The sequence below is a fragment of the Hirundo rustica genome, chromosome 4 (genome assembly GCF_015227805.2).
Source record: "Hirundo rustica isolate bHirRus1 chromosome 4, bHirRus1.pri.v3, whole genome shotgun sequence".
In the NCBI taxonomy this organism is placed as follows: Eukaryota; Metazoa; Chordata; class Aves; order Passeriformes; family Hirundinidae; genus Hirundo; species Hirundo rustica.
In genome coordinates, this window is record NC_053453.1 from 44,049,832 (window position 1) to 44,077,473 (window position 27,642).

The window sequence follows — 27,642 nt, forward strand, 5'->3', positions numbered from 1 at the left end:
AATATTCTAAACAGTTCAGAACCTTCAGTGATTAATAAAGTTTCTGTCTCTAGAGTAAATAAATCTCTAGTATCACCTGATTATGTTTTAGTAAATTGGCATAACATGTTAATTAATGCATTTCAATCCATGAGAGTGCCATTACTCAGTAGAAGAAAAAAAATTAATTCTATGCTTAAGTTTCTAAAGTTTGATAGTCAGATGTGTCTAATGGACAAAAACATTTGTTCCTGCACAGGTCTTTTAATGTAAGGTGGCAGATAGCTAATTATGGAGTGCTAAATAGCTTTTGTATGTTTGTGGGATAGCATCTGTATTCTTGCCAAGATGCATACTTGCCAATTTTTTCTAAATTCTACTGGACAGAAAATGGCTTCTGCACTCTCAAATTTCCCAACTGAGGTTATTCTTAGAATATTATTATACATTTTTTATTTGTGACAGAGGTTTTCTTATGCAGATACTGCATCTTGCAGCATATGATGTGCTAAACCATCTGTAGTGTCATGGATTAAGTAGTGATCATTGAGAAATATTTTCTTACCTTCTAAAAGTGCTTTGGCTCTTTTGATGGTTGTTATTTGTTTTTTTGCCAGTGCATTTTTTCAGTTTTGTGGGACTTTCTTATGCTTTACTCTTGTCATTCTGGAAGACTGGATGAACTATTAGAGGGATGTCAAGAAGCTGGAGGAGGAAAGCTATGTGCCATATGAGCCAAATGGGTTTGAGAGTTCTGTTTCTCTTCTGTCGTTACCACTTAATGTCTCTGTACAAACGTGAAAATGGTGCAGTGCAAACTGCAGATTTCTGTGCCAAACAGCCTAAGAAATTTAGTCCAATGATAGGCTGTTTTGCACAGCCTGGGTATTCTTTTTTTTTTTTTTTTTTACAGTTGGCTCTTGTGACTATTGTGCAGTTTCTGACTCTCAGGGCTTACCTTGCTGTTTATTGTTTTCAGCTGTATATTCTTTATGACATGGTCAGATATTGTAAATTAAAGCATCCAACGTAAGTCTTTGTAATAAAGTATGTGAAGTACATGTCTGTCCTGATTTCGTCCAGTCAAATGGTAGCTCTGTGGCTGTGCACTAGACCACAAGCTGGCAGTCATACAGCCCAGGGGTTGGTTGAGGTATCTGAGGGGATAGTCTTACAAGCTGTGAAAGTAGCAGGTAGGTGAGATGAAAAAATAACTTGAGGGATGGTCAGTTTGTTTGCATGTTTAGGACTAGGTGGTGATGTGGTTCTCTCTCACAGCAAGTCTATTTTAACGAAGAAGTTGTTAGGCAGCATTTTGCAGGTGTTTATCAAATACATCCATCACTGGGAGTGAAGTACTGGCACTTGGAACACCATACTTGGGTTGATTGTCATGTCAGTTGGGTAAGACGCTCACATGAGCAGCCCAGTCATACCTAGACTTCAGCAGCCTCTTGCACATCTGTGATTTGCAAGGTTCAGAGTATTATATACTCCTTGCATGGCTTCTTATTTTCCAACATCAAACTGTGATAACAGATTAGTTGGCTAATTTGTTTTGGTAGTTTTGGTTGCCAAGAAGCAGTTTCTGTTTTCCAGTGAGTTTAATGGCAAGCCTGGCTTTTGCCTGGCTTACCAACTACAGGTGATCTTTTATAAGCCTCTGGTTTAGTTTTGCATTCTCAATGCGTTGGTGGTCATTGCAGATTTGGAGCTTGGAGTGTTAGGGGGGACCCAGCTACAATAGCAGATAGGAAGTAGTAGTTCTGATGGCAAGACTTCCTCAAAATCTGCATTGTTATGCTAACATAAAGGACAATTTTTTTTTTTTTCCCATATTTATGCTTTAAGTCAGGAAGAGCATTAAAAGTACCCTGTAATCAGACCAGGTAGAAAAAAGTGATTTTCCTAACTCTGTGTATCTTTGCTGTACATTTCAGGAAAATAAGACCTTAGAATGCCAGAGTGCAAGTCAGAAGTAATGAAATACCTGTACTTCAGTTTTGTGCAATCTACAGGTTGTATGTGGCGTGGCCTTACATTTCCCATTTTTCTCTTTGTGCTTAGCCTGGGAGCAGAGTGTCTGAATATGGGGTCTTTACCAGATTTCTATTATGCCTATCTATTTTCAAGATCTAGCGCTTTAGCACATGACTAAAATTTGAGAGAGGTTTGTTGTGATGCTTTAGAAATTACCAAGTTTACTACAGTTCAAGCAGTATGTTGTGTGACTTGCTGCTAAAACCAGAACAGTACATTTTGTTGCATATATTTCTTGCTTGCAGTAAGTTTAGTACAACTGTTCAGGAGTGTCTGAATAGTCTGTGACTCAAATACTTGTCTTGAAAGACAAAAGTATAGCCATGTATTTGCATGTAGTTGTATCTGTGATTGAAATGTGCATGTAAAGGTGAAGGTGAATTGCAATAAAAAATGAAATATGAATGTGAATGTTAAATGTGAATATTTTCTAGAGTTCTCTGAAAAGTTTCTCTGATGGTGGGCTAACCACTAAAACATGAACTTTGGATTTATCTAATACCTGAAATTATTTATGCTTAAGAGTTCTCTCTCATTCAAATGAAAACTCTTTTCCCTACAGCTAGCATGTAGGTAAGTGGAGCTCTGTCAGGGAGCAGCATGGTCAATAGTGCTGTAGAGTGTGGAGTTCTGAGTGGAAGGAATACTAGAAATTCAGAGCAAAATGAAAGGCTTGTGAAAGCTTCAGCATCACCTAGGATTAATGGATAAGTAAAGTAGATGTTTTGACATACTTTTTCGTGTGTGGAAAAGTGAAAAAACCTACTAAAAGTTGAAAGAGCTAATAATTAAGGCTGGTTTAACTTTTCATTTTGATAAGATGCAATACTTAGGAAACAATTTTGATTTTTTGCTAGTTGGGTAACTGTAGCTGTTTCTGAATAAGTGTTGGTAAGGAATTGGAAGTCACCAAAACCCTACTGACCTAACAGCAATGCCTTTTCTTAACTTCTTATTGAATTTAAATAAATCTTACCATTGGTTCTGTGTGGTAATATTACTATGTCACAGTATTTAAAATAATGAAGGCTTGTAGGAAAATCCTGACGTTTATTGTAGGTCCTTTTCAGATGTCACTGTTTTTCAGCAGAATTAGTGAACTTCAAGGAGTAGGAAGTGCACTGTTCAGAAACTGTTACAAAAAAGGAATTTCAGATTCTGGCAGGCTAGAAGCATATGTTTCATATCCACCTTTGAAGGGGGCACTAAAAAAAATGGGGAGTTCAGGTTCAAAAGTGGGCTGTCATTTCAGGTATTCCTTAGCATGCTTTGTTTTCTTTATTTAGTAAGATTTCTCTGGCTACCAAGAAGACCATAGACAGGTTCAGTTGTAAACTTAGCTTAGTGTTTTAAAGTACTTGGATCGAGCCCATGGCAGGGGGATTGGAACTAGATGACCTTTGAGGTCCCTTCTAAGCCAAACCATTGTATGATTCTATGAAAAAGATGCAGCAACATCCTTCAACATTGTGGTGGGGTTTTTTACTTATTTTTATTAATTACAAAGGTGGTTGCAGCCTTAACAAAAAGGCTTTCTTGGTTAAAGTAACATCAACAGCCAGTGCTCCAAGTACTACAAAAGTAAAAAAAGCCCGTAACTGCTAGGAACAACAAATGGTTTGATTTCTTTGAAATTATCTGTGTCCTGGTTTTTAGTTTAGCTGCACCTGAATCCTCTTGCATATGTATTGCTTCCTGTACCCACTGCTCCTTTGCCACTAGTTGTGGTGATGAGTGATTATTATGCTCTCAGGTCCACACTGCAAAGCACAAACAGGATCACCTATCTACATCTCTGTGGCCTGTTTTCAAGGGTCGAGAAGCATTTGGACAGCACTCTCAGGCACTTGGTGTGATTCTTGGAGTTGTCCTGTGCAGGGCCAGAAGTTGAACTCGGTGATCCTTGTGAGTCTCTTGCAGCGCAGCATGTTTTATGATAAATCTGAATGCAATTTTTAAAAAGCCCAGCAGACCAAAGGAAAAAAAAAATCACCATGATTTCAGGGTTTAGGACAATTAAGCAGACTAGTTTTCAAATAGCTCATCAGCTTTGATATGTGAACTGTGATAAACATAAGGCTGCAGTCATTACATATTCATAGATCTGCATTATCTGGCTAATATTAGCTGCTTTGTGTCCTTGCAGATGCTTCAGCTCTACAGCTTGAGGGAAAATACTTTGTTCAGTCATGTCCATTTTCTCAAAACAAAGTCAATGTTCGACTATCAGTAGCTTTTCAGTATCTTTGGTCCCAACAGTTGGCAGTGGTCTATGCAGTGTCAATCAGTGGTCAAAAGAAATGCCTTTGACCTGTAGTTACCTTCTTATTCTTCCAAGGCAGAACAGTATTTTCAAACAACCCTATACACAGTAATTTCACCTTTTGATCAGTCAACCATATAGTATTTTGTAAATAATCATAAAACTGCTGATTAATAATTTCTAGTGCTTAGGAAGTTAATACAAGATGAGAGAAAATAATTTAAGATGAAGTTCATTTTGGTTTTTTTGCATGATTTTTTTTTTGGACAGTAGTCTTATGAACAGTCAGTGACATCAGAGCAATTGGCAGAGTTGAGGAAAAAAAAAATGACCTTTTCGTGAGCTTCTAAAAGAATGCAAATGAGCCTAGTGTGACCTTCAATGGTAAGTTTAACTTTTTATTATTATTCATGGCCTATACCTGTCCTTGAACCCCTATATTTATGAAGTTCCACAAGTTTCCTGTTTGTTCATCAGAATGTTTGACGTTTTAGTTTTAATTGCTTTTGAAATAGTTTGAGAGACACCTTTAAACTTAAACCCCATAAATAATTGACACACTCTCTGCCTCTTGGCTAACTTAGAAATTTGTGTATGTTAAATTACTTGTATTCTAGAGAATTTGTTTTTCATAGTTTATCAATTTGCAGCACTCACTTAACTGCATAGCTGTCTGCTGAAAACTACATCACAGTTTCTTATCAATGCTTTTTATTCTTTCCCCCAAGTAAATTATGAAAAGTGCCAGTGTATCCACCTTGTGTAAAGGCTTTTTAAGGGTAAGATATTTTAATGAGAGTATTAACTTTAAACACTGTACCATGTTACATGCGTGATTAAAGAAAACTTTTCTATCTTACTGATTTTTAGGTTGGAGTATCTTTAACTTCTAAAGTATTTGATGTCTTAACTTGACTTTCTTTATCAAGTTTAATAAGTAAAATTACTCAAATTTCTCTATATATAGCTCAGCTTTTGTCCATGAAACCTCCTAGAGAAGATGGCTGACATAAGCCTAAAGGAAGCAGCACTAATAGTTAGTGTGGTGGCAGCCTGCTACTGGAACAGTCTCTTTTGTGGGTTTGTTTTTGATGATGTTTCAGCGATTTTGGACAATAAAGATTTGCATCCTTCTACTCCATTAAAAAATCTGTTTCAGAATGACTTCTGGGGCACTCCAATGTCTGAGGTAAATGGTTTATGAAACACTTTGAAAAGTTTAGAAAATTGAAAAAAACTTGGCAGAGCGTTTACACTTTTTTTCCTGATGTAGTTTTAGCAGAATAGGTTGGATTTGATAGAATTTGGTGATGTTAGTGTCTTGTACAATAATACCAGGAGCACATGTAGCTTATATTCTTTCCTTTTCTTCAGTAAAAGAACTGGTAAGAAAATGAAGTTTTAGCAACAGCACACACTGCAAGATGTTATTTTTATGTAATTCAATATCAAAATTGAACAACTCTGACCAATTTCTTTTCTCCTGCAAAAGTTAGATATTGACTTACAAGGGTATTTATTTTTGGAAGGAAAGATAACACTTAAACAGTAAGCTTGGAATTAGGATATTGGAAAATAAAATATATATATCGATATGAATTCAGAGTTTCTGATTTGTAGCCCATATAGAGTGGCTGTGTACTGTCTGAAAAGCTGCATTGGCAGCTCTTGATAAACATTGTCAAGTGGCAATGGCTAAAGGATTTTGATATAGTTTTATGTCACATGGTGTTATTGCTGAGCGAATGAATAAAAATTCTCTCCCATTCATACATAATCTGCTTATCAAGGCATTCCACTCTATAATCTTTTCTTATATTCTAAGTTCCCTGTGACATACTGTTTGCTAGCTCTGCAAATAGACTCTGATACATAATTTTAATATAACCCTGTAACCAGAGCTTCCAGATAGAATTTAGTTCTGTATTCATTGAGGGTTGAGTAGGTTCCTAAATTCCCCCAGTAAAGTTTCAAATAGTACTTATTAACATGTTTTTACTTAAAAAAAAAATCCTTAACCATGTCTAGTGGAAAAAAAAGCCTTTTTTTAGGCTACTGATTTTCTTGTCTTTGTTTTGAAGGTAGATGCCTGACAGTAGAAGGGGATTCACGTATGGTTAGGTGTTTAGGAAGGGATTTTGGAGTGAAAGTCACTTTGTAAGTTAGTGATGACTGATTTATTTATTTATTTATTTTCTTTCAGGAGAGGAGTCATAAATCTTACCGTCCCCTCACAGTTCTAACGTTTCGCTTGAACTACATGTTCAGTGAATTAAATGCAGTTTCTTACCACTTTCTAAATCTGGTCTTTCATGTGGTGGTTTGCATAGTCTTCCTCAAGGTCTGTAAGCTCTTCCTGGACAGCAGGAGCAGCATAGTTGCATCCTTGCTCTTTGCAGTGCACCCAATACATACTGAAGCGGTAGGTACAGCTGTGATGTACTTAATTTTTTCAAGCTATGTTAATTAAACCTAAGTTTTATGGTGTTTGTATCTGCTTGTATATATATATAACTCCAGAAAGTATGATTTTACTTGTGCTTACTCTTCCCTTTGCAGTGAGTGGGGGAACTGACAAATTTTCATGCTCAGAGTCGTTTTATATTACATGCAGCTACTGGAAAATAATTAAAGAAACATGAATTTAGTTACTAAATAATTTAGGCCTCTGCTATGCACATTGGCTTTTATGACTTCAGTTTGCATAGACATTTGTGTTCTGTGATGTTTCATCCTATTTTGCGAATACTATGAATGCTTCTTAATTCATTTCCAGAATCCCTTGTGGCTAATCACCATGTCTATTCTGTCTACTTTCATTTATGTCAATGTTGGACTTTCTCTAGGATTGTTGTTGCTATGCCATAGCCAGCTTAGGCCAAATTTTCTTTGAACCCTCCACTTTTTTAACATATAATATATAAGGAAGAAGAAATACATTTCTCTCTGCTACTCTTTTCTTTGATTCTGAAGGAATTCTTCACTGCTATTAAAAAAAAAAAAAAAAAGGAAAAAAAAAACTTTATTTGTACAAGTTTTCTGATTATATACTTTTTAATGGCCAACCTGGCTTGCAATGTTGTGGGGAAATGAAGTCTTGTGATTACCATTCATTAAATTTATTTCTGCCTGGAAATTTGATAAAGCAGATCTGTGGTATTTTCTGCTGTTATTTCTGCTCCCCTTCAATTTGTTTTCCTGGATTTCAGTACACAGGCGTTGCAAAGCCCTGGGTGGTGTTGTGGGGGTTTTTTGGGGTTTTGTTTTGTTTTGTTTGTTTTTGTTTTGTTTTGTTTTTTGTTTTCTTAATAGTATTAGCTTATTTTAAGAAACGTGAATATGTTTAAATGTTTTGCTGCTTTGGAGGTCATACCACTTTATTGTGTGGAGGGGGGTTTTTTGGGTACGGAATGGGGGACTAGAGTCTTTTGATTTTAATAAAATGAGAGGGATTTGCTCTTTATGTTCTAATTTTTTCGTCCTGATTTGTTGGGTAAAGAGTTTGCAACTCTTTTGTTCACTAATAGTAAAGATCCCTTTATGCAGTAATTAAGAAGCCTGAGCAAATTTTACAGGAATTTAGTTGATAAAGTTGGCTGGTATTTAAGCTACTGACATGTCCTTGCTAGAAATTAATGCCATGTTTAAAATGCAGAAGTTAAGGAGCTAAGAATTTCTACTTACTCCAAAGCACAAACCCCCATAAAAACTTGGATAAAATACAGGTTTAAAAAAATAAAATTCTTTATTTCATTTTGGGTTTTGGTTCTTTGAAAAAACGTGCTTTAAATTGCCAAATTTGGCTTTGCTTCTTTGTAGTGAATGTCATAGGATCTTTGCAGGAGCATTAGCAAGTTGCCAAAACTTACATAGTGGCTCACATGTTAGACGTAATTCCATCACTTTTATTACAAATTTTAGTGATTCTTTATTATGCCTAAACTTTGAGATTCTGCCTGAACTGGCAACTAGCACAGATGCTTTTAGTAGTTTGCATCAGAGTTAGTAAAAAGTACCGTGCAAATCTTACAGTCCATTGTGTAACAAAAGGTAATTGCGCATGGCAACGTTGCGTAGTTTTGAAGCCATTTGGTAATGGATGTGTAATGCCTGCTGTTGGCCACGTGAGGGCACTGTAACACAAGGATCGCTACGGCGTGGTGCTGGCTTGGAAACGCTGCCAAACTGCGATTCTAGTTGAATCCGCCTGCTATTGTACTTAAGTAAGTACTCAGTGAAGAGTCAGATATGGGCTTGTTTTCTTCTTACCCTCATTTTCAGTGTGTAAAAAGAAGAATAAGTGGAAGTTTGCTTACACAGAAAAGAGGAGGTAATAATGAGAAGTGTGTCACGACTAAGGATTTTTATATCTTTTGTAATTGAAAGGTATCTGGTCTTAATTCCTTCAAATTAATCTACTTATTAGTCACATGCACAAGAGTTTGAAATGGCAGATACAATACACAAATATTTCAACCCTTCGCCTATCTTATGATAAATGAATTTTCCCTGGAAAAGTTATCAAAGCAGGTTAAGTAGAAGATAATTTTCTGCTTGAGTTCAGAAAGAAGCTCTTGCAGTGGTAATATCTGTTTTTCTGAGGAAGACGCTTCTAGGAAATGGGTTGAATAACAGCATCATAGTTTCATTTGTCCTTGTCTTTACAATTCCAGTTCAGTCTTCCTAGCTACTTTGCTACTGTTCTGGCCAGAAGTATGTAAACCACCTTTATAACTACAGGATGTCAGCTAACCTTGTGAGTGCTGGAATTTTCTCCCATAAGTCACGTTTGTATCCAGAAATAGAACCTCTTTTGTTGGCAGTTGACTGGAGGCACACCAACATGCTTTGTTAATGTTCTCTTTCAACTGATCTACAGATAAAGTTCTCTTTAATGTGTCAATGCTAGATGATTTTGGAATCCAGGCCAGGAATCTTTAAAATATCTTAAGATATTTTGGAAACAAATACTTCGATGCACTTCAAAATATTAACACAAACTGTTGTGTCTTACCAATTGTGAGACATGCCTTGTCTGCATGATTCAGTGAATACTTTGGTAAATATACAGTAGTCCCAAGAGAAGTACTAGAGTATGATTTCAAATTAGATTAGAATTCTTTTCTTTACACTGTGACCTTGGATACTGAGTTACCTTTATTCTGTGCTGGATCAGTCATGCTTGACCAAGAACGTACTAGCAGTAAAACTTTCTAGCTGGGTCTGGATGATAAAACATCAGTTTTCAGCATCGTCGTCGTCAAATCATGACCTCTGCAGTTTCCTTGGCTAAATATGACCATCTGCCTCAGGTCAGCATGCTATTTTTCAGCCATACAACTTGTAAAAAATTGGAAGCAATCAGAGGCACTACAGAAGAGGACAAGTGAGGAAGAATGGTGGTCCTAGAAAGTAGTCAACACAGTGGCTATTGCAATAACCATGAGCATAATGACCTGCCTTCCATATCTGGTTGTTGGTTTCACCTTAGCGTTTTTTGAAAACAGTTCTTGAAATGGGAATGAATCTATATTTCTTCAAGGATTCTGAAACAACCCTTTGCCATATGTGTTGTAACGCTTCCCTGAATTTCATAAAATCCACTCCTCTGTGTCATCAAGAGAAGAAAGGTTGCCATTGAAGATGGGGGCAGAAATGTTCAGTACCTCAGCCTTCTCCTTGTCCATTGTTATCCGTTTTTCAGCTCTGTTGGTATGGGGAGGTACACCTCTGACATTTCTTTTCTGGTTAACATACCTGTAGAAACCTTTCTTGTTACTCTTTATGTGCCTTGCCATGTTCAGTTCCAGCTTTGCCTTGGCCTTCCTCACTCCATCTCTGCATAACTGAGCTTAATCCCAGGTCATACTTCCCGGGTTACCTGTCCTTGTTTCCACTGCCTGGGCATTTGCTTCTTCCACTTAATTTTGACCAGCAGTTCTCTGCTCAGCAATGCTGACCTCTTGCTTTCCTTTCCCAGTTTCTTGTTTCTGGGGATTGATGACTCCTGTGCTCTATGGAGCAAATCCTTAAAGATCTGCTAGCTTTATATAGTAATAAATATCTAGTAACATATAAATAGTATACTTAGATTACTAATAAAAACTCAACAAATATTATCTTAAAATATCACATAATAATAAATATTTGATAATTATTAAAGTTTTTCTTCTTTTATTTTTCAGGTAACTGGAGTTGTGGGCAGAGCAGAGCTTTTATCATCTATTTTTTTCCTAGCTGCTTTTTTGTCATACACAAAGTCTAAAGGGCCAGATAATACCATAGGTAAATGATTGACAAATAGAGATATAATTTAATTTCTTTATCACTGATAAAAAAGCTCTTAAAACCATAACAGAGGTGTACTGGTTATTCAACAAGTGTCTACCAAAACCCCTTCAGAGCCAAGATATCCACGTAATACTACTTTCCATCATAAGTTGCATTTTTTTTCCCCAAGACTTAAGTATTTCTTTGATTAGTTTTATAACACCTACACTAGAAGATTTTTGCACTGACTTTTATTATTACAATTTAAGTGGAAGTGTGTTGAGATGCCTCAGATGGTCAGTCAGAGGTAAGCTGCAAAGTACCAGTGCAGATGAAGGAGGTTTCCCTCTTTGCCAGAGTCAGATTGACATAGTGAGAAGTCATGCCTCCCTAAAAAGTATTCCATTTGAAAAAGTGCTCTGGTGATGTAGGAAATACTGAGATACTTTGTTTTACTTATTATAAATTAGCTTTTTACCTTTAATTTATTTCTTTCACTTAAGGGAGGCAGTTTTAAAATCTATGCATGTGTATTATTTTCTGTAGAGTAAAAGTGATAATCTTTCATAAGAAGTTGCATACTAAACAAGTTTACAGAACATGGCATGTTCAAACATGAGGAGCCAAAGTCTTTGCTTTTTAGGTTAATTTACTTTACTAAATGTTGGTGGTTTTTGTAAGGTGGAACATTTTCAATAACATCTTCTTTATTTGCAGTGTGGACTCCAATTGCAGTGACTGTATTTCTAGTAGCTGTTGCTACGCTATGTAAAGAGCAAGGAATAACAGTGGTGGGGATATGCTGTGTGTATGAAGTCTTTATTGCTCAAGGGGTAAGCTGTTGATAAATAAAGTGAATTTCTGCTATGAGACATTAAGTACTTTGAAGCATCGTATTTCAGCTCTGATTTTTCCCAGTTAAGGTTAGCTCAATAGTTCTGTTACATTTTTCAGATTTTTTTTGAGTCAGTTCATGTTTGATGGTTCATGGTGAGGGAATCAAGTTACTTCCAAGTTGTTCTTTACATGCCATGCAGGGATGTTAGCAAATAAACACAGTAAAGACTTGACAGGTCTTAGTGGAAGCCTACAGTTGTAGCTGATTGAGATTTCCAAATCCTAACATGTAACAGTCTTGATTAAAGTTTGAAGTGCCTAAGGGTGGGGGATTATTTGTTTTTAATCCCTGTAGTAAAAATAGAGAACATACTGTATGCAAATTAATTTCATCATTGTCTATTGAGAAATATGATGGTTTAGAGTAGTCCTATTTGAATAAGTAATATTCTTAAGAAATTTGTTGTTTGAAGGATACCATTATCTAATATATTTAATTTTGCACATTGATAAGCCTTTAAATTGATTGTAATTTTTCCTTAAAGAAACAAGATTTTCCTGCAATTAAATAGTTCTGAACTTTTTAATAATCAAAATAAATGCAATTAAAATGTTTTGCATTTTTTAGGAAAACTTTATTTTGCAGTTATTAGTCCTTAATTACTTGCAGGAAGAATTTGCAAAAAATGCGACAATAGAAGCTGAAAGATTGTCTATCCTGGGGACACATAATCAAGGCCAAAATGCCAAAATCAGATAGATGTCTTTGTAACTCTTGCCTTTGCAGATCTAGTGAATTGAAATACAATTTTCTAGCTGGATTTTTATGGAAATCACCAGTAAGTGAGTTTTCAGCCCACTCTTCCTTTCTTTTAGTAACTTTTGATCTGATCTTCAATTTCACTAAAGTTGAGGAAGATTGTGTAAGTCAGTTGAGTAGGAAAGATAAAATGCAAACTGAGGCTTCTTCTGAAAGCACAGGTGGCACATGAGCTTAGGGTTTTACCAGTCCTCAAAAACCTTTCAGTTTCTGTAGTTTAGCCAACTGATGTATGTGAAGTGATAAATCATCACCAGCAGAAGTCATGAAGACAAAGGGAAAGAGGTACACAGAGAAGAAATTAGTTCATGTAATGGGAAACTGTGCAAGATTGTGATGTTCATGAGGCTAGGAATGATGACTCACTGCCAAAGAGTCATAAAATAGAAAGCCAGGGCTGATCAGGGAGTGAATATTATTTTTTATCATTTGTAAGGAATTTTATTTATAGGACAAGTTTTCAGAGGGGCTGATAATTCTGAAAATGGTGATTTTTCTCCTTGAGAGTTAAATTGATGGTTTTAATTCATTTGTTCAAGCCTCTGAAGATGGTACAATTTTTTGATCTGTCAGCACAAAATAGCTATGGGGTGTACAAGTTCAGCTGTGATAGTGTTAGCAAGGATACTTGAGTAATTAATTAGAATGGAGACTTATTTTGGGGACTTGTCATGAAGATACTAAGAAGCTGAATTAAGTAACTATTGGGAGCAGACATTTAGAGAAAACCAAGGAGAAAAGTATTAAGTAGCTCATATTTATCTAAGGGAGTCTCTCTGATTATAAACAATTTTTTTTAATTTGCAGTACACCTTGCCAGCATTGTTGGACACAGCTGTACAGATTCTTCGAGGAAAGGGCAGTATTCCTTTCTCTATGCTCCAAACACTGTTGAAGCTCATAGTCCTAATGTTCAGTACACTCCTGCTTGTAGTTGTCAGAGTCCAGGTTATCCAGTCTCAGCTTCCAGTGTTTACAAGGTAATAGTAAAGTGGTGTTTATTTACAGTTGTTTATAAATAAGATGTGATTTAATGAGGTTGGAATGAAATGGCCAAAAATAGATGAACTTGAGTGTTACTCACCTATTTTAATATTATTATTCAGTGTCTGTATAGTATTGCATTTTTTGTGAAATTGCTAAATGGTATATTTCAGCGACTGTTGACTAAAATGTTCAAAATATTGAGGTATCTGAGCAGGCAGCCATTTTAAAAAGTTTACAGTTGATAGTTCATCTTAGTAATTTCAAAATTAAATGTCTTATTGTTTAACTATTTTTTATTGTCTCTCTATTTGAACCTTGGCTGAATTCTCCAAACCTCTTAAATTTTTCCTCTTCAGCATACATAAATGTATGCATACCTACATTTTAAGTATGTACTATGTGGAAAACATGTTTGTCTTCAGATAGACAACTTGAAGATAAGTGTATATGTATGACGTTAGAACTGAAAAACTAATTTATCTTAAGTTTGAGCGATGTAGAAATACTAGAAATAGTACTGTCCTTGAAAAAATGAGACAAACTATTAAAAATAAGAGCAAGGACCACTGAACTCACCTTGATCATGCTGTGTCTTCAAACTTATGTTGATTATATCCCAAAACATTTTCATAAATGTGGAGGAGGCTCTGTCCCTCTCTTCAGTGAATCATTGTGCATGGTTTCACGCATGACAAATGCAGTAAGATTAGGATATTTTACACGTCTCTAATTAGTAGTTCTAGCTATGACTCTAAAGTTTGCCACAAAGTGCGTCAAGGCCATATCTTTCGTCATTAAAAGCTCCTTTTTCTCCTTTCTTTTGTTTTAGGTTTGATAACCCAGCTGCTGTTAGTCCATCCCCAGCAAGACAGCTGACGTTCAACTACCTCCTCCCTGTAAATGCTTGGCTTCTTCTCAATCCCTCAGAATTATGCTGTGACTGGACAATGGGAACTATTCCTCTTGTAGAGTCTTTGTTGGATGTTAGAAATGTTGCCACCCTTACCTTCTTTTGCTTTCTGGGATCTTTGATGGTCTTCAGTCTCCGATACCCTGGGGATTCCTCTAAGACAGTATTGATGGTATGAATGATGCACTCTTTTTGTCCTTTTGTTAAGAGGAAGTGGCTCAGGTTGTATGGTCACATGCGTAATCTGCTGTGACCCAGAGATAGCATATGCATCTTCTTCTGGGCTAGAATGAACACAAGAGAGGAAAATTGTCTAACAGCAAAACTACTAAATTGCAGCAAAGTATGTGATTCTGTCAGAGATGAGAATAAATATGGCCCTTGTTATGTGTTTGTGAACTGTATTGCAGCCCTTCTCACATATTCAGAGGTCAACTGGCACGTGGGAGCTTTCAGTAGAATTTAAATGTCTTTCAAGAACCAGAATGCATTTTCATCCTGCAAGCTGTCTACTTTATTTAAATGTCAGAAGTTATGATGTGTATTTAGCAAGAGATTTGAATTTCTTTTCATAGGTGTAAAAGAAAGGACATATATTTGCATTTAGGAATAAGGTTTCCACTTTTGGTATTGTTGTTTTGTTTTTCTTCTGTAAGTTGTTTTCATATTATAATGAAAAACTAATTTTGTCAAGCTGTAAGATCAGTTCTTGTCTGTCTATTCACTATTATTTATGATCTTAAAACTGAGATAGATCATCAGAAAAGAATAATTTGGAAGAAATGGGAAGGATCAAAGGAGCTGGTATTTTTGAGAAAAAAACAGTCATCAATTATTGATTCCATTGCAAATTTTTACAAGCTGAATGATAACCTGATACCATAGTTTTTATTAGTTCAGTGGTGTAGTTATGTGTACAGGAAACCTGCATGCATTTAACTTAGTGTGCCTCAGAAATAATGTATTTTTTAGTATGTTAATCAGCCAACAGAAGTTTGAGATGGGTGGAAATATTTATGCATAATCTAAGATTTAAGTAGTTCTTTGCTAAGAGGCTGACAAATTTTGATTCACTTCTAAACGACCTAACATGATAGTTCTGACTCGTGTATTTTCTTGTCTTGTCCCTGGAGCAAGGCAATTTATTTCACTAGAAAACCAGTGAAAATGGTATCTACTGTTGCTGATGAAATTTCTTGTCCTGAATTTGGAAACTGTGTATGAAGAGAAGAAATTTAGATAGCTTATTGATATCATAAACATGAGATCAAGGTGACATGAAAATAAGTTTTACAGCACTTCAAATACACAAAGGAATACTTGCATTTTCCTCCTTATATAGGATGAGACATAAGTTTTTCTCCACTGCGCTGTTAGCAGGAAAAGTGTGTATGGGGAGTGGTTCACTTTTTTTATAGGACATCTCCTGAATTTTAAGGCTGTTTATTTCCCTGCATTTCTGTTTATTCCCAACCCAATGAAGCTCACAAGAGGAAAGGGCTAATGGGTTTGTCAGCAGATGTTGGTGTAAATGAATTAGTTTTTGTTTGAGGGTGGCATTTTTACAGTATAGTCCTGGTTTAATGCAAGTTGTTTTCCTTTAATCTGTACCTATGCTGTATATATAACTTACAATATGATGCTGATTTTCTTCAGCATTGAAGTGCCTGGAAGCTAATTTCATAGGAAATGGGACTGCAATATTTTATATTAAATATTAATTGTTATGTACTACAAAATTAATACGATAGGCCAAAACCTATTGCTGCATTCCAGTAAGCAATTAATATCCCCAAGTAACCAATGTATTCTGTATATTGTGAGGCTTAGTTATGTTTTTGTTTTCATGGAGCTTAATGAAGTGCTGTGGATCAGCGGCTGAGCTCTGTTAATGATCCATGTGCATATTCTTGAAATATCCTTGAGATACGAGAAAATATTACTTGAAGTTTTAAATCAGTGTTGTGTTTTTATATATGTTATCCTAAATTGATTTTCAAACTGGATTATTTCACTGTTTTAGTATGGAAGCCGCAGTTAATGTCATGCTTAAGTCTAGACTGCCAGTTGTACTGAAAATCCCTCTTTCTTCAAAGAAACATTCCATTTCTGTAGGTTTGTTTTTGTAGAGTGGGTTTTTTTTTTTTTGTAACTTGGAGGCCAGATATTTTGAAATAATTATGTCTTTTCTGGAACCAGACATAGAAAGCCACTACTTAACAGTCACCCAGGACTTAAAACAACTGGTCATGTCCACTTTCTTTGCAGCAGATGAATTTCTTTTTCACTTAAACACAGTTTTTGAACAGAAGTCTGTCCCCAACCAGTTCTTAAGTTCATTGTAATTTTGAATACTTTGGTGTGCCTTAGCACTCTGTCCAAAAACCAGTGTTTATTCAATGACTGATTCTGATTTTGTTATTCATATTTCTTACAGAAACACAAAACAGACTCTATTGTGCTGTAAAAATAACTGCTTTATGCCTCAAATAAGCTAATATGAATTTTTAACTGTTAGATAACGTCCAAAGTTCTCATGCTGTTTTCTATCTGTATCTGGAATGCTTCTTAAAACATTGTTTTGAATGTAATTCATCCTTTGATCCATTGGTTTGTCCTCTTTTTGTAGTATAGAAAAGCAAATAGACTTTCAAGCCCCTAAGTAAGGAATAGAATCATTTGTAGGTTACTACTTGCCGTATTTAGAGTGACTTCAATGTAAAACTGATCTGAATAGTAAGGAAAAAAATAAACAAACAAATATCTACTATGTATATCTGGTTTTATGGGATTATTTTTGTAATTTGTAACTTGTTTCTTGGGTACAGTTTGTCACTGCCAATATATTGATTACTAATGTTATTTCCATTTCCTTTCTAGGCACTCTGCTTAATAGTGCTACCATTCATTCCTGCATCAAACCTGTTTTTTCCTGTTGGATTCGTAGTAGCAGAACGAGTGTTATATGTTCCTAGCATGGGATTCTGCGTTTTAGTAGCACATGGATGGAAGAAATTATCAAATAAAAGGTAAATAAATTAATACTGATAAAAGCCCTAAAGGGAAAGCTTACATAGCCATAAATATGGTTATCTTCTGTGAAAATAAGAGATGAATATAAATAAAAAATGGTTTAACTTTATTCAGAGTTCATTACGGACTAAAGTTTATACAATGTATGTGTGTCAGCAAATTAAAGTTTCTGAAAATTTAATCAGTAAAAGATTACATATTCAGAAATGCCATGCTAGGAATGGATATCAGAGCTATTCAGTATTTTTTAAACAAAATAATTCTTTAAATTTGACAATACAATTAATTCTTTGCTTATCAATTTAACAATTTGGTTAAAAATTGTAGTCTAAAAGCATGTTTTGCACACGCTTCTATGTTTTCTGCTATCTTCTGCATTGTTCTGGACATACCTCTCATTGACATGGGTGCTTTACCCTTCTTAAACCAGTGGCAACTGAATGTCAGTTCAGACAAATGGAAAGGCAGCAATTTGCAGTTTATATTATCTGCTATTGTTAGAGATGAGGCCTTGCAGTAACATTTAAGCTTACTCGTACTGCTGAAGCTGACGGCACCTGGATAATGAGAAATTAGTGATATATTGTGGGAGTGTGGATTTCTCACAAAACCCACTACAAGTCAGTAAAAATAAAGTGATGTGAAGGAAAGCAAGGAACAAAGAGAGGATGTCTGGGGAGAAAAATTAGGCAGCTGGTGTCATTTATTACAAAAATATTGGAAATCACTTCTCTAAAATGAGAAAGAAAAGGGTCCTTGCTTTAGAAATATGTGGAAAGAGAAAAACTTCCTTATAAGCCTGATGGGCATACAGATTACTGTATATGCCAGTTCTTATTGATAACTTTGGTAGTGTTTTAGAATTACTCTTAATTTTACAGTTCCACTTTTTTAGTATTTTTAAAACCAAACATAGGAGTCAAAACATCTTAGAAGTGAGGGGGGGGAAAATCTTGCAGTTTTTAGTAAACCCCTGTGAAGTAGGTAGCGGAGTGAACAACTGTTCCATAAGTATGTAGGAAATAGCTGTTAAGTGTGAACACCTGTATGTCCACTCAAGAACAAGATTTTTAAAAAATCAAATTATATTCATAATTGTGGGAAGGCTATTGAATGTTTGACATATTTTTCATAACTGAATTAGAATCCAGAAACCAAATGATCAGCATGTTAAAGTGCATGTTTTATATGTAATGTTTAAACTCCAGAAAAATAAACTGCACAAAATGAAGATTATTCCTGACAAACTTTTCACAGAGTGATATTTGCCCCAGTTTGCAGCTTTAAAAATAAAATTGTGAGAAAGACACTAAATCTTTCTCCTACTTATATATTACAGTAGCACTAGGATTACATTTGCTTATGGAAGAATGGGTAGTCTCCACAGCATGAAGGTGTGTTCTACAGTGTGGGAAAGATTGACAATGTGTGCAATAAAGAATATGTGTGGAAATTGTCTGTGAAACAAAAGTATGAAGTGATTTTTTTAGTTGCTTTTTTCATTTTTTAATATTTAGTATAGTGTTTTTGGAGAACCTCCCTTTTTGGCATCATATTTATTGTCCAAAAATACAGCTAAGTTTTAAGAGAAGTATAATTTCTGTAAACATTCTATACCAATTCTGTTGTGTTATGTGACTTGGTCTTGTTCTTATTAAGGGAGTTGCATGGGTATGACAACAAAAGCAGGTAAACAAAATTAATTTGAAATTGAACATTATTTCCTTTCAAACTGTGGAGCTAATCACAAATGTGGTCCTTTGTTTGCCTTTTAGCAAGTGAGATACATATTCTAATAAAAATTAGAATTGTTAGTGTGCTTACAACAAGTCTTTGTTTTATTTAACAGTGTGCTAAGAAAAATTTCTTGGGTTTGCTTGACTGTGGTGCTGTTCACTCATGCCTTAAAAACACTGCACAGAAACTGGGATTGGGAGTCGGAGTACACTTTGTTTATGTCTGCTTTAAAGGTACTGTATTCTGTTTGGAAAGGTTAATAGGAAGTTCTTGTTGCTGTTCTTATAAGCTGCAGTGGAACATGATAAAAATGGATGAAATTATGCTTGTTTCGGCACAATAATTTCTATATTGAGAGTATAGGCATCTAATTAGTTGCTTTAAAAGCAGTGTGATGCACACATAGAAGTTCATGTGCAGAAAATAAATGATAATTTTTCTTGTGTCAAAAGCAGTTGAATTTATTCTCTTGTCTGGATGAAAGCAGGATACATTTCAGTACAGAAATCTATAAACTGTTTGATGCATAGAATTATTTCTTCTAAGTTTGTGTGACATAAGGCAGTTTGCAAAATACCCCATAACAGTTACAAGGAATTTTAAGATGTTTGGTGTTTCTAGGGGCAAATAACTAAAACAAATTGATGTTGCACAACAAGATGAGTGTAGTCATTTTGTATGTAGTGCTTTGGTGTTCTTTGCATATAGAAACTTGATGAAATCTGTCATTTGCAGTACATTTTTATGTCTTATGATATTGTTAAGAGAAACTCAATTGTAAGTAATTTCAACTTCATACCTTATGCTTTGTTATCTTTTTCTGGTTTTAGGTAAATAAAAACAATGCAAAACTATGGAACAATGTGGGGCATGCATTAGAAAATGAAAAAAATTTTGAAAGAGCTCTGAAGTTCTTCATACAGGCCACACAAGTGCAACCAGGTAAAGCTCTGACTAGTTGCTATCTCTACACTCCTATTTCAGTATACTTACCTTACTTAACAGCTTGTCAATGGACTGTTTTGCTTCAACTGAACATCAAACAATGTCATATAGTAAGTTAATTGATCCAGGATTTTTGGAAATAAACTAAAAAAGTTCTCCAGAGAAGGTTTCTATCTATAAAAAGCTGCAAAGACTTTCAAAACTATGATATTCTTTACAAATTAACTCAAATTGTGATTTCTTATGGAGTATAAATATTACTTTTTTTTTTTTTATTCAAAATGATGGAAGTGTGTAAGAAAATAAAAAAATTGGAAAATATCAAAATGCATATTTAATCCATTTTACATATTGTTGCAAAAGAAGTTCTGGGTAGTACTGGACAATCTTTCCTTTTAGAAAATTAATAAATAACCTTCAATTTATATGCCACTATTATAGCAAGAAATAGGGACATATGGTAGGACCTCAAACTCTTTACAGAACGTGTCATTTTGTAATTCCTCTTTAATTCATGGTTAAATTTTTAGCTTCATAATTAAGATAAAAAATTATAATATTGCTTTCTTCTTTTGTTGATGGGGATGTTCTATCAGAGTATCTGTACTTCATGCTACTCTGAATACAGAGTTTAATTTCATGATACTCAGTGCTTGGAAATATTTTAAATTTCATTCTTTTCTTTATTAAGATGATATTGGTGCCCACATGAATGTAGGAAGAACTTACAAGAACCTAAACAAAACTAAAGAAGCTGAAGAATCATATATGATTGCTAAATCATTGATGCCACAGGTAATTAGTAACTTTATTTTATCTACCACCACAGGACAGAACCTATATTTGTGATACATCTTTGTATTTTTCCTGTGTCTCTGTGTGGCTGATAGCTTAAAGCCTATCAGTGTTCTTTTAAAAGATATTCATGAAAAAAAAAAATAGGCTGCATACACTCATGGCTGTTAAAAAATGCCAACTTGGAACTCTGCTACAACTTTTAATTTACTTTTTATGCTGCTGTGTTGTGTTTTGGGTTGTTTTTTGGGGTTTTTTTTTTTGAAATCGAGGTTATAGGAGAAAGTGACAGCCAAAACCTACAGTTTCTAGTCACAATTGGTTTATTTTCACTTACAGATAATACATTGATGATGACTGAGTTTCTGAGCCCTTCAGAGAATGCTTAAACACAGCATTGGAGGTTGGAGAAGGTAGCCACAGCAGCAACAACAAAACTCTGCCTGAACATGCTTTTCTAAACATGTTTTGTTACCTTTCCTATTTGTTAAATTATATTTACACCTAGGAAATTTTACTTGTTCAAGCTCTTTAGAGAAAAAGAGTAGTATTTTGAAGAATGTGTAAAGGTAATAAAAGCTGTGGTGAAAATGAGACTGGCAACAAAATTTGAGTAGAAAGAGAGCCCTTTGAGTAGAAGCATGGCATTTAAAAGTTCATTCTGTGAAACAGTATGAAGATTCTAAATGCATGAAGTATAAACAGTACAGCAGTTGCAATGTCATAGCATTTTCATCTTTCTTCACTACTTTTCATTTTCTATATAAGTTGGCAAATCACTGGGTGTAAAATCTTATTTGCAATTTTCTTAGGCTGGAGGGTTATAAAAAAGAATGAAAATGTCTGACAGAATGTCAGTTTAGGCTTTAAGAAATATTTTTGTCTGACTGGGGAAAGTTTTGCAAGGTCTATTTGGTTTTCAGTGGCTATCTTACATGAGCCAAAATAGCAGAGCTTATTTAACTGGTATCTTAAGTATTGTACAAGTTATCTATGTTTTCATAGAAATAAAGAATAAAAAGTATTCTGTTTATTTTTCAATATGATTTTTCTGGAAAAGAATTACTGCTCTGTCATTATCTAGAGCCTACACACTAATGTCCAGTAGTACCCTAAAACAAATGTGCCAGAGTGAAAAGGAGTTCTGTGCTGATCATCTTTCATATTTTTGCTCATCTGTGTTTGGTACATATATTCTCTTTGACAGATTATTCCAGGGAAAAAGTATGCAGCGAGAGTTGCTCCTAACCATCTAAATGTTTATATCAATCTTGCAAACTTGATTCGAGCAAACGAATCTCGCCTCGAAGAAGCAGATCAGTTATATCGACAAGCAATTAGTATGAGGCCAGATTTCAAGCAGGCCTATATCAGCAGGTATATTTTCTAATTTTAGAGATACTTATAAATATTTTTGTGTTTGCAGTACTATGAACAGTATTTAGTTTGTACAGTTCAAATAGCTGCTGAAATTGTTTTGTTTCCAAGTGAGAAGATGAAGATTTGGGACAACAATCAGTTAATCATTACAAGTCCTTTTCTTTTAAATTCCTGCTTCAAATGGCGCATTTCCATGTAGGTTCTCTATTCAAACATTGTATAGAAAGACACTTCCATTAGATTTCTTTATGAATCTCTAACTCAAGTTTCTAACCTCGTAGTTCAGTTTTGAACTAAAAAGCTTTTGGTTAGTGTGAATCATGGAGCTTTCTTTATACTTTTTAGTTAAAGAAGGTCCAGAAAATGCAAGTTTTAACTATTTAGTTGAGATTAATTGCATTTTAGTTAAGAGTAAATTGGATGTGGATATTGAGGCTTCTGTCCACTGTTTTGTTTCTTGCAATTCCCACTGGGACTTAGGGAAGCCTGAACTATAGCTTTGCAGTGTAATTACGGAGCCAAATCAGTCACCTTTGATTACTTCTTTTTTTGTTCTTGTCCTCCTTAAGCATTTGTTGTATACAGGATTTTGAGAGCTGAAGGCTTTAGGAATAGTATGTAAAAGAGGGTCTTGTATTGTTTTGTGCTTAAAACTAACAAAAACGCCACAAACTTTTAAAAAAACTGTCGATTTTCATATGGGTAGCATTAAAAGTATGGTTCTTCAACAGGGGGGAACTACTTTTAAAAATGAACAAACCTCTGAAAGCTAAGGAAGCTTACCTTAAGGCTCTAGAACTAGACAGAACCAATGCAGACCTTTGGTACAACTTGGCAATTGTTTACATTGAACTGAAAGATCCAACAGAAGCCCTGAAGAATTTCAACCGAGCACTAGAACTCAACCCAACACATAAACTGGCGTTATTCAACTCAGCGCTGCTAATGCAGGAATCTGGTAAGTCAGTTGTTTCTTCTATACATATTGCATATTTGCATTTATAGGATCCATACTATTGAATTTTTTTTTTTAAATTAACTTTTGTTTTTGGAAAGGAGAAGTACATAGCATCATCAAAAAAGAAACTATTAGAGCTTTGTAATTTGTAGTGTATGGAATCTGTGCAAAGTGTACATACACCTTAGCTGATCAGCATCTTTAATACAAGTGCTATTTTACAATATATCTTACACATATAAAGAATAGTGTTACTCAAACATCTTCAAAATAATGCCTATATAATCTTTAAAGATAATATACAGTAAAATATGTTCAATACCTGGTTTGTATTTATAGTGATTGATTTAATTATTGACTCAAAAATTTAGTTTATATCTCTGGACTTAAATCCAGCTCTAAAAATGTGAATGCTTTCATAGGTTTTTCTGTGATACTGCTAATTAGGGTGAATTAAGTTGGATTTTCATGAGTTTGTTTTTTCATATGTATAGCTCTATGGGTAAGGGTGAGCCCTTGCTGAACTAAGGCTGTTGCAAAGAGTATTTGGCAGGTGAACTGCTAAGATTTGTTTCCCTTTGTTGAGATGGTAAATGCCCCTAAGAAAGATAAGACAGGGTTGATTGAAGCTGAAGACATTTGATAGTTTTCTATCTCTTCTCCCATTGTAAGTTAGGTAGTTCAAGACCTGCCTTGTTCCTTGTCTATAGAAGTACAAGCAGCTTCAAACAAAAAGAAACATTAACTATTTAGTACTCACTTATTCATACTAGAAGGTGCAGCCTTGTTTCAGGGAGTGAAAGAGGGCAGATGAAAGCAGTTCCCCTATCCTTCAGTAAGTCTGTGTCTAGAATTCATTACTAAAATATGTTCACTGTATTATTCAGTAAAATAGCACAGACCACAAGCATGTCTAGCTAATCCTGGTATTGTCAGATAAAATTGTTTTACTAAATCTTTTTCAAACTTTAAAGCCAATTAAAATATCAGGATTACAATTATTCTTGTTTTGGTGTTAGAAGATCCCTTAGCCTGGCTACATTAGAAGTCAGCTCTGTGTGCTCTCTGTCTAAACTATTTAAATCTATCTTTAATAAAATGATATCTTCCACTCAAAGCTTGCCTCTGTAAGAGCTGGTTTGTCAGAACTGATGTCTGCTCTGCATTCCATTTGCTCAACTGTGCGTGAAAATAATTTCTCTTAAGCGTGTATAGACACCTCCTGTATCTGTTATACCAAACCTAAATATCATTCAACAGCTAATAGAGTAATGATGCTGACTTTGGCTAGAAGTCAACTGTCTGTAGTTTCATTCTATAAAGAAGGTAGATAAAAGTATTGCTTTTGCTGTTACACAGCTATGATAAAAAGTAGCATTTTAAACCTGTACCCTTTTACAGTTGAATTTTCATTTGTATACAGTTTAGCATTTTACAGTCTAAAAATCCTTCAGAATAAATGTTTCAGGCAATATCTTGAGAATTAAATGCGTTTTCTGTCACTTAGGGGATGCTCGTCTTAGACCTGAAGCTAAACAAAGACTGCTACATTATGTGAAAGAAGAACCGCAGGATTCAAATGGATACTTCAATTTGGGTATGGTAGCAATGGATGACAAAAAAGACATGGAAGCAGAGGCATGGATGAAGAAAGCTATCAGGTTACAGCCAAACTTCCGAAGTGCTTTGTTCAATTTGGCCCTGCTTTATTCTCAGACAGGAAAAGAATTGATGGCTTTGCCTGTCTTGGAAGACCTACTGAGATACTACCCTGATCATACCAAAGGTCTGATTTTGAAAGGAGATATCCTTATGAACCAAAAGAAGGATATTGTTGGAGCAAAAATGTGTTTTGAAAGAATTTTGGAACTGGATCCCAACAATGTACAAGGAAAACATAACCTTTGCGTGGTTTATTTTGAAGAAAAAGATTTGATAAAGGCAGAAAAATGTCTGGTTGAAACACTAGCACTGGCACCTCATGAAGAGTATATTCAGCGTCATCTAAACATAGTTAGAAGTAAAATTGCATCACTTGGTGCTGTGAAACAGTCATCACTTCCATCAGATGGAACTGCAGCTACAGAAGGAAAAAAAACTTCATTTCAGAATTTGAAAGAAGCAGAAAGGGAGAAGACAACCACCCAATCAACAGCTGATAATAAAGAGCACTTGAAAAATAAGAAATCAATAGAGAAAAGCAGTGTGGACAAAGAGACTCCCAAAAAATCTACAAAAGAAATCAAAGACATTGAGAAAAAGAGAGTTGCTGCATTGAAAAGACTAGAAGAAATTGAACGTATTTTAAATGGTGAATAGTCTTTACTATGTCACAAAAGAATAGGGGGAGATTACTATTTTTAATTATTGTTTAATTTGTGAACCAACTGGAAAGTTTTCTCAGTGCTTTGAAAATAGAAATAATGTTGACTGCATATCACCAAGCAGCAAAAGTCATTACAGTGTTCTATGTGAGAAAACCACAATTCTTGAATATGATGGAGGGATGAGTGGGAATTAAAGGATAAGGGGTTGAGAAAAATCTAAATGTAGAATCCTTAATAGTGAGAAAATAGCATTCATGGAATTTGCTAGTCAGGGATATTAAGTAATGTTACTTTCAAGGACTCAATGGAAGAACTGAATGGTTAATTACTGGGATAAGCCAGGCACTGCTTCTTTCCCCCAACAAATCTGATTGTATTCTCATTATCTATGTTTCAGTTTACACAGCAGCTGAAAGTTTTCTAGACCTCTGCTGAACAAGAAAAACAGGGTTTTTTGCATTTGTTTCCAGAACAAAGTCATCAAAATGCTACTGGATGTAGTATAGGAGGATGCAGCAACACAATAAAATTTTTAGTTGCATTCTAAATATGGAATGATATGTTAACTTTTAGATGGTCTTTATTTACAGTGCTGATGGTTTGTACTCTTTTACCTGGTAAGAAATCTTAACGGTGCTCTTAAGGTGTTTGGACTCTGCTTTTTTTATTTTAAAGGAATGTGTGGGGTTTCTTCAACGGTCAGTCATATGATTGTTTTTAAAAATTATATTAAAAAGGGTGGTTTCTTCTCCAGTTCATTGAATGCTGATAAATGCACTTTGGTTCACTAACCAATATGCTATGCAGTAGTCCATTTTGTTGACTTTGTATTAATGGTTGTGGATTTACTCCTTGATGTAGTAAATTCTTCCTTGTTTATAGCAATCTGGTTTTACTATTTCTGTCATTGCAACTGTGTTTCTATTCTCATGACTTTTTACAACACTAATATAAGCAATGTTTGCTCAAGGCAGTGTGATAATCAAACCACTGAATTTAGTCATGTTTAACACAAGGCAATGTACGTAGTGCCCTTTCAAATAGTAAGTTCTGTTGTTTTGATACTTTGTCCTGGGTGTGTGGTTTTCATTAAATATTTATTTTGACTACTGAAATATTCCCATTTACACTTTTTCACTAGTGCATCATTTTAATTTCTTACAGGAAATGAAAATCTTTGCAATTTCAGTATTGCTTTTATCCTTGTGCAATGCATATATTTTTGTTTAAATATGCTACCGATTACCTAAACCTGATGTTTTCCTTAATTCTCAGAAGTGTAAGAGCTGAGTTTGGTCATAATTTTCACTGATAATTAAATCTAACTCATACTCAACATGTTTTGTCTTATTTCATGACGTGGAAGTATTCCTTAACAATTCTACCGTTCAAACTTAATCCTTTCCATACCTGCTCAACTTTCCGCCTCAGGCAGTAATCCAGGTGTAAAATGTAATTATCTCTGTGGGAGAGATCTTAATTGGGTAAAGGGCTTCCTTGCACAGACATTTTCTTTATTATGCATCATTCTTAATGTTAGCATAGTAATTGCTTGCATGGTAATAACTGGGGGGTGTGGGGGAAGATGTGTTTTAAAAAACATGATTTACAAGAGGCTGACTGGAACAAGTGTATGATATGCAGCTGTTTGTCATACAAAAGAATGTTTACGTGCTACTTGTAAAGAAGTGCTCAGGAATCTGTTGACCACACCTTGAAAATCACTTGTCTGTGAATAGATACTTATACCTGAAATAGCAAGTATGTTGACTTTTATAGAAACTTTGACTTGTATATTAAGTCTTCCTCCAACTCCTTATTTTGCAAAAGGATTGGCCATTGTTCTGGTCATGATGAAGAAACATTGATTTGAAAATGGCAGGAACTAAGTAGTATGAAAAGGTATTCTGATAGAGAAGGTCAGGATTCTCTTCTCTTCTATATGAAGAGCTCCTATTATTGCTGTTGCCACACCATTTTTAATTGGTGTGTAAATTGAAGAGGGGGCTAAAGACACAGTCTTGATCTCTGCATCTGAGCCTCTGTCATGATTCATCTTGACCCTCCAAGTAGCTCTTAGGTACTAGCAAGAGCTGTTAGATTTATTGATGCTAAGTAATGCCATCAGGTTTAACTAAAATCATCAGACGGATGTAAACTGAAGATTGCTGGATGTCTTTCAGTCCGTTCTCAAGTTATATTCCCCATTGTCTCTCTCAAAGAAATGTTAGTAAAAACAAGTATTTTGACTAACAAGTTGTATTCATACTTTTATGATGGGTCAGCCATTTTAAAACTAGGCTTTCATAAGAAAAATGGTTCAGTAAATTGAAGTGACATTGCTTGTGAAAAGCTGTCAAA

The 27,642-nt window shown here is 34.8% G+C and overlaps 1 protein-coding gene across 13 annotated transcripts in view; it reads left to right on the forward strand.

The window, feature by feature from the left end:
* TMTC3 (transmembrane O-mannosyltransferase targeting cadherins 3) overlaps nucleotides 1-26,396 on the forward strand; it is a 30,003-nt gene extending 3,607 nt beyond the window's left edge. For 5 of the 13 annotated variants that reach the window (XM_040061484.1, XM_040061485.1, XM_040061488.2 and 2 more), the window contains 14 exons: nucleotides 4,553-4,666; nucleotides 5,250-5,471; nucleotides 6,486-6,704; nucleotides 10,468-10,567; nucleotides 11,270-11,385; nucleotides 13,017-13,189; nucleotides 14,026-14,278; nucleotides 16,987-17,135; nucleotides 18,989-19,109; nucleotides 19,707-19,818; nucleotides 20,513-20,616; nucleotides 21,824-21,993; nucleotides 22,728-22,954; nucleotides 24,462-26,396. In XM_040061484.1, coding sequence (XP_039917418.1) covers nucleotides 5,283-5,471; nucleotides 6,486-6,704; nucleotides 10,468-10,567; nucleotides 11,270-11,385; nucleotides 13,017-13,189; nucleotides 14,026-14,278; nucleotides 16,987-17,135; nucleotides 18,989-19,109; nucleotides 19,707-19,818; nucleotides 20,513-20,616; nucleotides 21,824-21,993; nucleotides 22,728-22,954; nucleotides 24,462-25,273 — 2,745 coding nt within the window. In that variant the 5' untranslated portion in view covers nucleotides 4,553-4,666; nucleotides 5,250-5,282 and the 3' untranslated portion in view covers nucleotides 25,274-26,396. Of the gene's footprint in view, nucleotides 1-3,772; nucleotides 3,925-4,552; nucleotides 4,667-5,042; nucleotides 5,062-5,249; nucleotides 5,472-6,485; nucleotides 6,705-10,467; nucleotides 10,568-11,269; nucleotides 11,386-13,016; nucleotides 13,190-14,025; nucleotides 14,279-16,986; nucleotides 17,136-18,988; nucleotides 19,110-19,706; nucleotides 19,819-20,512; nucleotides 20,617-21,823; nucleotides 21,994-22,727; nucleotides 22,955-24,461 lie in introns of those variants that run through there. The other 8 variants (XM_040061490.2, XM_040061493.2, XM_040061489.2 and 5 more) reach the window with 4 other exon arrangements.
* The last annotated feature ends 1,246 nt before the right edge of the window (nucleotides 26,397-27,642 follow it).